The 12193-nt window shown below is 44.9% G+C and overlaps 2 protein-coding genes across 4 annotated transcripts in view; both read right to left on the bottom strand.

The window, feature by feature from the left end:
• Positions 1-2620: 2620 nt before the first annotated feature.
• FBXO22 (F-box protein 22) lies at positions 2621-7579 on the bottom strand. Of its 2 annotated transcripts, XM_071441770.1 has the most exons (7): positions 7411-7578; positions 7189-7321; positions 6366-6453; positions 5864-5959; positions 4833-4997; positions 4341-4506; positions 2621-3296 (listed from the first exon to the last, which is right to left on the bottom strand). In XM_071441770.1, exons 1-7 carry the CDS (start codon positions 7512-7514, stop codon positions 2867-2869), a joined length of 1182 nt encoding a protein of 393 aa, XP_071297871.1. In that variant the 5' UTR covers positions 7515-7578; the 3' UTR covers positions 2621-2866. The 2 variants fall into 2 exon arrangements, with proteins under 2 accessions (XP_071297871.1, XP_071297872.1); XM_071441771.1 differs by lacking the exon at positions 5864-5959 and having other exon boundaries at positions 7411-7579.
• A 120-nt stretch (positions 7580-7699) lies between these two features.
• The window catches only part of UBE2Q2 (ubiquitin conjugating enzyme E2 Q2), a 46865-nt gene continuing 42371 nt past the window's right edge, over positions 7700-12193 (bottom strand). For both annotated transcript variants that reach the window (XM_071441773.1, XM_071441772.1), the window contains 3 exons: positions 11558-11653; positions 11050-11116; positions 7700-9319 (listed from right to left, as the gene is read on the bottom strand). In XM_071441773.1, coding sequence (XP_071297874.1) covers positions 9288-9319; positions 11050-11116; positions 11558-11653 — 195 coding nt within the window. In that variant the 3' untranslated portion in view covers positions 7700-9287. The remainder of the gene's footprint in view (positions 9320-11049; positions 11117-11557; positions 11654-12193) is intronic.

Below are 12193 nucleotides of genomic sequence, written 5' to 3'. Positions count from 1 at the left end.
TTATCTCTGCCTTTTGGTACATGCATTTTGTAAGTAAATATATTTGGGGTTCTCTCAGGGGTTGTTGTGGTTGAAGAGCAAATAACAGCATGGAGGCAAAATGAATCTGGATAGCAAAACACTTTAATCACAGATGTTGCAATTTTATCACTTAGCCCATTTCCCTGTCACATGGAAGGCATGATGTGGCCTGGGACAGACATTCTAGTGGTTCCAGCTATGAGCATGGCTCCAGGGTATTCATCTCCACACTTCCTGATGCTGGAGAGGATTCCTGGATTCTGATGCAGAGCCCCCCACCCTGCACCCCCTTTCCTGCACTAGGTTTATCTCTGAAGCTTCCTCAGCTACAGGACCTGCTGAGTGTCCCCTGCAGACCACTCTGTGCTTCTGGTTTAGCTGTGCCACTGTCTGAGCTCAGCATCAACTTCTCTGACCTTCTGCAGAGTCTTTATTGAGGACCCGTGGCTGATCACCCTTCAACTGCTCTAACACAGCACCCAGTTAACCCTCCCAGGCTGCTCAGCATGGCTGCAGCACCAGGAATCCTATCTGCATTACAGAAATGAAACATTTCCTTCCTGTCCCGTTAAACATGAACCTTATGCACACACAAAGGGCCAAATGTGCCATTCTGGTTATACTGAAATAACACAGTCACCTCCCAGCAAGGGGCTTCTCTGAAAATTGAACCACACTCTATTTCCAGATACATTTCCCTCTAAATGAACTGAATGTTGTCCAAGTCACACCCACACTTACTAATCTTCCATCCACAGGTGGCCACTGGGAGTTCACAGCTCATTCTATCTTCTAATTAAAAAAAACATCAATCAGTACAGCCATGGGGAAATGCTGTCTGTGCTCAACTGACACAACAGTTAATGCTCAGGACAGATACACCCCTACTAAAGCTTGCTAGGCCAAGTGCAGGAAAAGTTTTAACTAGACATGGAATAAAGCTGGTAACTGAAGTCTTCCTTGGTACATTTAAAGCAAAACTTTTTACTTTGTTGTACAACATACAGGTATTTTCTTTTTACTACACTGAAAATGGGCCAGCTGCTTGATTTAGCATTTAGAAATCTGGTGATATGGTGCAAAATCAATCTTATTTTCTTGTCATTCTATTACTACATGAAAATAAAAGGGAGGAAAGAATTTAAAAAGCAGCAAATATATTACTAGCTATACTGAGACTATGCTGAATTTACTTACTTGGTACTGCATGCCAGCTGCAGCAATCAAAACAGGTCACTGATGTAAAAGCATGGGAAAAACATGCAGAAGCACAAGTCTTACTTAAAGTCTCTATATAAATATCATATAGCCAGATCTTGTGTGTCCCACAATTCCAAATTTAAGAGCAAAAAACTTCCTGTAGAAATTCAAAGATAGATAGACTTATTTCTAAGCACTCTGGATTTAAAAGATTGTAATCACACTACAGGAGAAGAGGCAACCACTATATTCTGAGCCACACAGTTGAGCAACTGGAATTCAGTTCAAGGTGGTGAGCCCAGCTGAACTCTTAGCTGGACAACATCTTTAAATAAAAGATTTTTCTCTAAGAATAAAAGGCAAGTTACTTTGACATACTTCTACCTTTATTTAACAAGTACTTTGTTTACTTTTCTCTAAAGATTTTCATTGATTTTATCTAGTAAAACTTCAGTTTTGTAAATAGGACTCTGGGAAAGTTCTGCATCTCTCTAGAAATAAAATCCAGGAAATGGTAGATTAAATGCATCAGTAGTTTTTCTAGAGTGCTTTATATGCATAAATAGAGCACATCAAAGTAGTTTCTTTCTACATTTGGGTTTGGGTTTGCCACTGACACTAAATTGGGAGGAGCTGTCAACTCTCTAAAGGACATTGACAAAGAGCAATCACCAACCACATGAAATGTAACAGTGGCAAGTGCTGGATTCTGCACCTGGACAGGGCAGCCCTGGCTGTGTGTATGGAATGGGGAGCAGGAGGGTGGAGGGCAGCTGGGGTCAGTGGCAAGCTGGCTCTGAGCCAGCCGTGCCCTGGCACCCAGGAGGGCCAATCATGTCCTGGGGCATCAGGCCCAGCACCGCCAGCCAGGCAGGGAGGGACTGTCCTGCTCTGGGGCAGTCTCCAGTGCTGGGGGCAGTTCTGGGCACTGCTGTATAAAAAAGGCATCAAGTTTAGAGGGGGTCCAGAGGAATGCCATGAGGAAGTGAAGGATCTGGAGGGGAAGCCTTATGAGGAGTGGCTGAGGACACTTGGTTTGCTCAGCCTGGAGGGGAGGAGACTGAGGGGAGACCTCATTGTGGTCATCACTCTCATGACCAGTGCCAGAACTCGAGGAAGTGGCATGAAGCTGAGTCAGAGAGGTTTAGGTTGGATATCAGGAAAAAGTTTTTCACCCAGAGTGGCTGGACACTGGAACAGGCTCCCCAGGAAAGCAGTCAGAGCACCAAGCCCTGCCTGAGCTCAAGAAGAGTTTGGACAACACTCTCAGGCACTTGGTGGGATTCTTGGGGTGTCCTGTTCAGGGCCATGAGTTGGACTCAACGATCCTGATGGGTCCCTTCCAATTCAGCATATTCTACCATTTGTAGAAACCATTTTCATTTTGGAAGAAAGAGGCTTTCTTCAAATGCAGAATTCCATCAAATATAATTTCCTGCAATTCTGATGTGTACAGGGGATTACAAGAAATGCAAGGCTTTCTCACAGATATTACAGTAAACTCTATTGCAACTACAAGACTCAATAACATTACCAAAATGATGTTTATGTTTTGGAAGGGGCTTTGACTGCAAGATGTCCATTCTTCCAGACTTCTCAGCTCTCTGGAATGAAACAAACAGCTCACTGAAGCATTAAACCTTACTTATGCTTGGTTTGCTTTAGTTGAACCAAGGTGAATAAGAGTCATAACAGTAGTATAACCATGAAGCAGGTCATCCTTTATGTCATTACATTCTCTTAACACGAAATTCCCAGTAACTATTCGATCACATCCTATTTCCCCATGTCCGAAAAAGCCAAAGAGGGGCACATTTGGAAAGAACTTCCTAAATGCATCAGCTTCCATATTCCTTTTGGTTTTGTAATGCCGATATCCTCTGCCGACGCAGGCAAACATGAAGCCAATGGTGTTGTGCTCGGGGATGTTCGCTGCTTTGAGACGCTGCATGGCTGCTTCTGCTGTCCTCTCATCAGCCACATCCTGGTCTAGCAGGACAGTGGCACTCTGGATCTGGGGGCCGCTGAAAGCCAACCCAACCACACCGCAGGCGTCACCAGGCTGGGCGTGGTTACTGAAAGGCAACGGCACCGAGTTAGAGCATTCTGGGGGAACCACTCCTCAGCAGCCTGAACTGCTGCTGCAGCAGCCCTGGGTGCACAGCAGCTGACACTGCAGTGATTCTGATACCAGCCAAAGTTAGAAAGCAAATCAAAGACTTCATATTTTAGCAATGTTTTTGTGTAGCAATCTTTCACAAAGAAACCTTCCATATCCATTACTAGGTATTGACCATAAACTTGTTTCGCTCATTCCAAACTCAGTAGTTTGTGTATGTCACAGCTCTGCAATTCAACTAAAACATCAGTTAAACTTAGGACAAGCAAAGGCACTGAGGATTTATACAGTAAAGCAGGGCAGCAGTCAGTAAAGGTTTTGGATTCATGTTGCTTTAAATTGGTTGGCCAGGACACACGGGGTCAAGTAGTTACATACTTAACCTTTATCTGCAGGGACTTTACTTAAGGTCAGCTCTCTTATCTGGGGCAATGGCCCAGACTGATGGCAAATCAGATGCAAGGAACACGTTGATATTAGTATGGACTCCAGGCCCGCAGTGGGACGAGAGGAGCTATGGGCATGGCTCCACAGGACAGAATGCCACGTCCTCCAGCAGCCAGGGCACATCAGGTGAGCTCCTGGGCACAGCCTTGCTGTGTGTGTGCAGCTACTGCTCCGTGCTGTGAGCCAAACTGAGGCACATACACACACACATGTTCACATCCTGGGCTCTGTCACAACAGGTACTCATTTACCTGCACCCCAGAGATGAAATGCTGACTGCAATAAACACACAAAGGTATCTGAAGCTAGAAATTGCCTTTCCATTGGGTTTCTCCTAGCTGGGTTTCCAGAATCCAAACTGCAACACAGCCATACCAAGCTTCCAGCTTTTCTGGCTACATCACAGTGTAGTAGTTGTGGCATTTTTCCCTTTAAGAAATTGTTATTTTCCTACTGGTAAAGGGGATTTTCAATATAACTAGAAGGCTATGGATCTGCAATGTTTCTCTCACGTTAAATCTTTTTCATCATTTACCTTGAAAAAAATACCTACTTCTCAGAAGTCAGTGATGTAAAGCTCTCCACTTGTCCTCCAGCCAGGATGATACTTTTCTCATTCAATGGATTGACTATTTGATGAAGAAATCGAGTAGCTCCAGTCTTCCAGGAGTTGTAGCCAAACAGAAGAACAACACGGAGATCTGGGTTATTCTTCAGACCTACAAACAAAAGCCAACACTGATCCCCTTATTTTTAAATCCTGAACTCTGAAGTCCAACCATTCTAGTTTCTCCTCAAATATTACATCACACTTCCCTCTGAACAGCTCCACTTAAAATGTAACTGAAGGAACTGGAAACCGATACTCTGGATAACTTCTCCTTACTGCTCCAGGGACTGGGAGGAGCAGAGATGCACAGTCACCAGCTGGAGCCCCACAGAGGCTCTTGGAGCCAGTGCAGAAGCTGCTGGTTGTACTCAGAACTCCAATGGCACCTCAGAGAGCAGCATCTCACAAAAAGCCCACATAAAGAAAACGACATACCTGCTTCAGCAAACTTGCTTTCATCAAAGACCCTGTTCTTCACGTCTTTAGAAAAATGAAAGGTATGAATTTTCACCCCATCAATTTTGGGAAACAACAGAGCAAACCCAGCTTCACCCTCTTCAATTTCTTGAGGTTGATTGCTGCTTGAACCCATTGGAGTAACTACAGAGACAAAACCAAGCATCTTGTGTTCAGAGATTCTAATACATTCATTTACATGACACAGGCAGAAAGAGGTTGAACAGCTCAGGTGATATTAAACATGATAATCTATTTCCATAACAACTTATCTAACTGAAAACTGTGATTTTTTTGTTAATGTTTTGGAAAGATGAAACGTGTAGGCCCTGCTGGCTATTGATCCCACTGAAGTCAGTTTTGACATGGAGACATGGATATATTTACACATATCTCCCCAGGCACATCAAATAAAAACATTAGGAAAACAAGAACAGTGCAATAGAAGCCTTCCTGTCAACTTCTGCAGGCACACAGACACACTCAAGTTTTTAAGGCATCCAATAAGCATGTGATGACAGTATAAAGCAAAACTGACACAAAAATTGGGAGTGTACTATTAAAATATGGCAGTGACAACAATCAAATACCTTACTTATAATGTGGAAAGTGAATTTAAGGTGAGAAACTATAAAAAACCAAATTTCTAATGATAAAAGTGAAGCATGAGAAAAATCCTGCCACAGGAGGCCGTGAATTTTCCAGTTACTGCATATGCCTCCTGCTAGACCATTACAAACAGGCATGTGTACCAGGATGCCCTCTACAGTTAGTCACAATATGACTGAAATGTATCCATAAATCCAAGCAACATTCAATAAGTACATTAAGGTTCCAGGGAAAGCTGCCTGCCCAATTAAATTAACCCTTTTAATGATAACTGCAATACACGAAGTAAGCTCCAGATCACTTAGCAGCAACACTGAACACCTTACAATTGAAGCCAGTGCTGAACAATGGAGATGACACCTTCAAGCTGACCTCTCAAAACCCACACATTTTGCTCCTACCTACAATCCCTGGGGTGACCAGTCCAAGAACCTGACATCGCTTTGGCAACAACTTTTCAAGTGCGAGAGCTGTTTCTTTACTGTTTCTTTTTCTGGCTGTTAAAATAAGAAGAAACAAAAAAACCCCAAAAACATCAGAGAGCAGTAAAAGTGCATTCTGAGCAAATCCCACAGCCAACCCCGTCCTGTTTAACCAATGCTGCCCATCAGTGGCCGCCCTGGTAACAGCACGCTGGTCTGTGCTGCTCCCTGAGAGCACAGAGCTGCCGGCAGGCAAACACACTCAGCGTCCTCCACAGAAGGGAAAGGAACCCATCTGTGCACGTTAACAAAGATCTGTGAGCTGCTCCCTACCTCAAATGCAATACTACACAGTCATGGTTTCTGCAAAACATTTCCTTTCCACTGAAACCAAACCACAGAGAATTCCCCCTCAGCTGACTGTGCTCTGCTTACATCCCAGCGTATCTTTAAATGGAAGTGAGTTAGGTGCAGGCTTTACCTTTCTTTTGCTCGTGACACTCCTCGTGCCCGCTGAAGGTCTCTGCATCAGCGATGTAGAGCACGGTCTGGGGCAGCACGTGCACCTTCTGCAAAGACACGGGTGGAGGAGTACATTAGACAGGGCAGAGTGGAGGGAAACTGGGGGCAGAAACGGAGGAGAAACTGCTCCTGCTCCACCGCCAGCCCACGTCGGTCCCCTCCGCCCTCACCAGGCTCCTGTCAGCCAGCACATAACCTCTCATTAGCCTCAGAAGTGCCCAGAGGAACTTCTGCCCACAGGCAGGAAGCTGACCCAAACCTCAGAAGCAAGAACAGCTCAGCAGACTGGTCCATGACTCTACTCCTTCTTTTAGCACTGTCTAAACTCCTTGCATTCATGGTTGTTGGTATCTACTATTCACCAGCGCTGATGCTGGGAAACAGTGTAGAGGCGCTTCTTGTCCCAGTTGGTTTAACACTGATCTGCTGAGGCCTGTCTACTGCGGAAGACCCCGACATGAATCTTTTGTGTAGTGAAGGCCCAGCACCAGGTTAATACTGAAAAGAAATCCTGCCAGGCAGATTAGTCCTGCAGTGTTTACTCAGTATCTCCCAGCCTAAGAGGGTTAACCTTTTAACAAGATTGCCGCGATGAACAGATGTGCCCTGAACTGCAAATCCTCGGCGTTTTGATCGGTGTATTAACACGCAACACTTGAACTGTCAAAACCACCTACGCCTCCGAACACGTCCCTTTTGCCGGGAGGTTGGAAGAAGCGCGTTCAGCGTTTAAACGAAGGCGCCGAGTTCTCGCCCCTCGCGCCCCCTCAGCCGCCCCTCACCTCGAGCTCGCGGGCCAGCGCGCGCACCAGCGCGTGGTTCTCGGCGGGGCCCGGCTCCAGCGCCGACACCCACGCGATTCGCTGCCGCGTCCGCAGCGTCCGCCGGGCACACTCCCTCCATAGCCGGCATACGCTGCAACACAACACGGACACACCGCGTCGGCCGCACCGCCCCCGCCAACCGGAGCCGGCCGCCGCCCACCCCACGGCCCCGGCCCTTACCAGGCGGCGCGCAGCAGCGCCTTGGTGGGCAGGAAGCCGAGGACACGCTCCACCACCTCGGCGAGGTTGGCGAGGACGTAGCTGCCCTTCGCCGCGGATTCCATGGCCCCGCCGCCTCCCCGGCCCCGCTGCCCTGCGTCACCCGCGCGCCTCCGCACCTGAGGCAACTTCCGGTCAGCGCGAGCGGGCACAAGCCCCGATAGTGGCGCCGCCTGGCGGCGGGGAGGACCCGTCCCGCTCTCACCTCCCCCCTTCCCTCGCGCCCCGGGCCCCAGCACGGACACAGCGCTTCGTAAAATGCTTTTTATTCATAAACTTGATGCAAGTTTACAAATTACTGTACATTGCCAAGGAACTCTGCCAGAAGAAATGGAACCCAAACCGAAGCGTGCGCCGCAGGGCGGAGGCCGGGGCCGCCGCAGCCCCGCCGTGCCCGGCCAGCGGCACAGCCCCGGCGCTCGGCCCGCGAACAGCGCGCACCGGGCACCGGGAGCGCCGCCAAAGCTCGCCCAGGTCGTTTCTTTCGAGCTAAAAACTGGATCTAGAAGCAAATGCACAAGGACCCGCGGGCGCCTGATAGAGAAAAGAGCACAAGTTCGATAGTCAACTAAAAAAAACCCCATAAAAACATGCTTCTGCACTTCTGAAAGTGCTTAATCCATGGAACACACCCTTCGCTCGGCCCCGAGGAGTGCACAGGCCTAAGGACTAGTACTACAACCAAAATAAGAGTCGATTCTGGTAAGGCAATGGAATTGTGTAAGTACACAGACCCAGACTCATCTCCTAATAAAGAAAGAACAGTTCCCATTAGTCTTTCAATAACAAAACCACCGTCATGACTATGGCAGCATTTCTTATGCCTCTGAATTGGATGACATTGTTTTTGTACTTTATTGTAGTTTTTATATAAAAATTTTTCATTCATGGACTTTCATCTCAATTTGTGCCAATCACTTTATAAGTTCATTAGTTTAGAAATGATTGCAACAGCCCGTTAATAAAATGGAACACCTAAAACGGTTTTTAGTATTTTAAATAACTTCAAGCTTCATACTGTGGCTCTTCTTGTTAAGGAGGTTGAGCCAACAAGTAGCAGGAACAGCCCAGCAAGTTCTGACGCCCCAGTGGAAGTGACTAGTTACAAGGTTTTATTGGCACAGCCTTGCTCTGCATAAAAACAAAAAACCAAAACAAAATAAAAAGGAAAAAACCAAACAAAAAAAAATTAAAATAATCTAAACAAAGAGCATCTTTTCCAATAAACAGTTCATATTCTCATACAGCCATGAAAAATGTTTAATGACTTAACATACATGTGTTTTTCCTATATCAGTAATTTGGAAAATACTACAAACGCTGTCATTTTAGACCAGAAAAACTACTGTGATTTGCAAGAACTGACATTTCCTAAAACAGTATTAAACAATGTATTAAACTTCTTGGCTTTAAATGAAACAATACAATGCAAGTCTCTGCAGTCTGCATTTTGCAAAAAGTAAGAAATACACAGAAGTGTGTGAACAACTCACTCCTATTGTATGATCTTTAGTAAGTTGATAGCCTGCTGCAGGGAGAGTTTATGCTTTCAAATAAAAAAAGGGAGAAGGGAGGGCGTGGCCCAAATCTGCCTAATCCATAAGAACAAATATGGTAAAGGCCCAAACTGCTCAGTCCAGATGCCTAAGAAGAGCGGAATGGTAAGGCTGTAACTTATACTGTACGTGTCAGTTGACAGATTATCCACTAACTTATCTAATAGCTAAAGTCCTCAGTACAGCTGTTATAGGGGCACTCATAGCTTGAGTCTGTGTTGGAAAACATAAAAAAGAGCTTGTTTTGTTGACATTGGTCCAGGTATACAACAGTCCTCAGCATTAGCCATCTTCTTTTGGAGGAGTGTACCAGCCTGTGGAGAACAGAGACATGTTAGGTACCAACGCTGCTGTGTCCACACCATCCTACTCTTCACCTGGGAGATGGAACCTGGCTCAGTCCTTCCCTCTTGGGGCAGGCCAAGCTCAGCACGAGCTGAGCACACTTACTTAGTGCCCTAAATGTGAGTGAGCGAGCAGTGGGAGACAAACCATGTGGCACATTCCAGGATCTGCTCTGGTATTTGGGTGTGCACACACAGATTTGTGAACAGCAGCTATCCTGAGCTGGACAAGCTGAACACCAACAAGGGGAAGCTGCTGAAGGAGGAACATTGCTCTAACCAAACTTAACAGAAGAGAGGTAAAACCCCCAAGTCTTCAAGCTACTTAAAGCTACTTAAAACATAGACATACAAACATGACTGCACTGGGACACTTATATAAATCCCATTTTGTGTAGAGTTAGCCACGCACAAGCAACCAAACGGTTTATCCTACTTCTGCCAATCTTACTGTAGGAATAAGCTCAGAAATGGCCATTGAATAATGGGTCTCCTGACATAATTTGGCAAGTTTAACAGCTGAATCATACCTGATCAGGTGTGCACTGCTTTTTCTAGTAACCTCCAGAGCTGCAATCTAAATTCTCCCAGCCCCTCTTGTAACATTTACTTTAAATGTTGTGACTACAAGGCCTATTTGTGCTGGCCCAGAGAGCACATAGCAGCTCTAAGCTTAAGACACCCTTCACAGCAGCACTGAGTACTGTGAATGCTTTGTGTTCAGCTCCTGAGGCAGCACTGATCACTTGTAGCACACACAAGTAAGCAGCCACGCTGGCTTTTGTAGCAAACAAAAAGAGCAAAAGGTTCCGTGAACAGCAAGATCAAAACACTGTAAAAGTGGAGATGATGTTCAAGTCATGATCTTTGATCTCCCTCCCAAGAGTACAGGTGTTCTGTCCCGTGTTAGCAGCAGGGAAATTGAGGTGCTCACTGCAGTCACACAAACACTTTCACAATAACCTCAGTTCCTGGAGGACACTGTGTCCAACCCAGAGCCCTGAACATCACAGAAGTGTAACTGCACTGACTCCCTCATCACAGGACCAGAGTACCAATTCTGCTGACTACCTTTATGTAACATGTAAGCTACTTAAACCTTCCAAAGCCTCAGGCTTCTCATACTGCCACAGGGAATTCAATTATACCTGAAGCACTTGTACACTTGTTTTATGCAGGAGAGACTTTAGAGTAAAAAAGCCCACACCGAAACAGGTATTTCCCTATTCTATTGTACACTTTCCCAGCTAGTACACCTCACTTGGACTTGTATTTTTCAGTTTCAGGTCTTTTTCCCCACTTTCTCTCTTCATTAATATTTCCACATAGGTTCTTGACACATTGAAACAAAATCTTCCAGGGAAAGGGATAAACTCCCAGCAGATACTCTGCCAATATGAAGAGTCCCTAAAGCTACAGTAACAATGAGGTTCCTAGACTGACTGGATGAACATGAAATGCAGCTGCCTCTCAAAAGCAGCAGGAACACACACAACATTCAAGCAAACTGGGAAAGTTGCAATGATCTCAGTCAAGTTCTTTGAGCACTACTGTTTTTCTAGTTCAAGAAAAAAAGAAGGAAGAAACATTTATGGTCTTCCCAAGCCAAAATAAGACACTTTGTCACTTCAAGTTTCTCTGTGGCAAACAGCAATTCCCAGGGTGCTGTGCAGACAAGAACAAAGAGGCAATATACATACCATTTTTCTCATGTATTTGTACTAGTGACTTATAGGACTGCTGTGCTCTTGCTAGATTATATTGATTCTGAAAGGAGAAAAAAACTCATATAAAAACCTGCATCTAGACATGCAAGACTCAAAACCAGTTCTAACAAGGAAATTCTACAGTGGGCTTAAAAATAAAGTCCATGCACAATGTTAGAACATTCCTGGCTTTCAAGATTACCTTCTTAGAGCCAGAAATTCCAAATCCTCCCAATTCTAATTGTCCTTCCCTCCCCTCCCTTGCCAATTCAAGGATAGCAAAAGCCCACCCTGCCCATCCCAAGGCTTTATCTATCTCACATGCTTGTAATTACATAAAAAATATTTAATTGCCAATAAAATACTTATACAGTCCCCAGACAATTTGAAATGCATATATATATTTGCAATTCTGTCACTAAGCACCTTCTAAGCAAGCCAGCAAGTAAATGGAAGGCCAGCAGTGATTTGTGTAGTTGAGAACCACAGCACCACAATTTACCTTATTGGCTCCAAACTGTACTCTGGCTTTTCCTTTGACTAAAGTGGCATTGATCTGCATGATGACTGATTCTATTGAGTAGGCACTGCTCCAGCCCTGGAGGAGGAAAGGAATGCTAACATACAACATGTACTCACTTCTTGTGCTCACCTTGCAAATCTGTTTTGGAACACATGCTTTGGGATTTTTTTTCCTGCATTCCAGATTCAATTACTAATTTTCAGTTAACATTTATTTTCCAAAGAAAATCTGTAGAATTATATACGGTCCTAGTACTAAGAATTCTTAGAAGAATTAAAAGACTGAATTATATTTCCAAAATACAGCAAGACAGGAACAAAAAAATCTCCATCCTTACACCATTGACATATTTTCAGCAATATCACAACAGAAATTACAACTCCTTTTTCCAAGAAGTAGAAAAGACTGATCTCTAATTAAGTCAGTTCAGTAAGTTTTAGGAATTCTGCTCATCTCTGGCATTGCTTTACCTTCCAGAGCCTGCAAGTAAGTTACTTCATTAATTTACTTATTTTAAAGAGAAAATCACTGTCTGCACAAATCATCTATGACTACAATCATCTGTATTCCTCACTTCTCCAGAGCTGACTTTATGCAGTTGAAGAGGCTTCTAGA

Source organism: Agelaius tricolor, unplaced genomic scaffold (assembly GCF_023055355.1).
Source record: "Agelaius tricolor isolate 1412-34295 unplaced genomic scaffold, bAgeTri1.0.p SCAF_16, whole genome shotgun sequence".
Classification (NCBI taxonomy): domain Eukaryota; kingdom Metazoa; phylum Chordata; class Aves; order Passeriformes; family Icteridae; genus Agelaius; species Agelaius tricolor.
Note: the sequence above shows the minus strand (reverse complement) of the source record. Positions and strands in the feature narration are given on the sequence as shown.

Coding starts and splice junctions, on each gene's coding strand:
- FBXO22 (XM_071441770.1), bottom strand. CDS start 7,514: ATGGAATCCGCGGCGAAGGGCAGCTACGTCCTCGCCAACCTCGCCGAG. Junction 4,998..5,863: donor GGTCACCCCAGGGATTGTAG/GTAGGAGCAAAA, acceptor TTGTCTCTGTAG/TTACTCCAATGGGTTCAAGC. Junction 4,507..4,832: donor AAGCAAGTTTGCTGAAGCAG/GTATGTCGTTTT, acceptor TTTTGTTTGTAG/GTCTGAAGAATAACCCAGAT.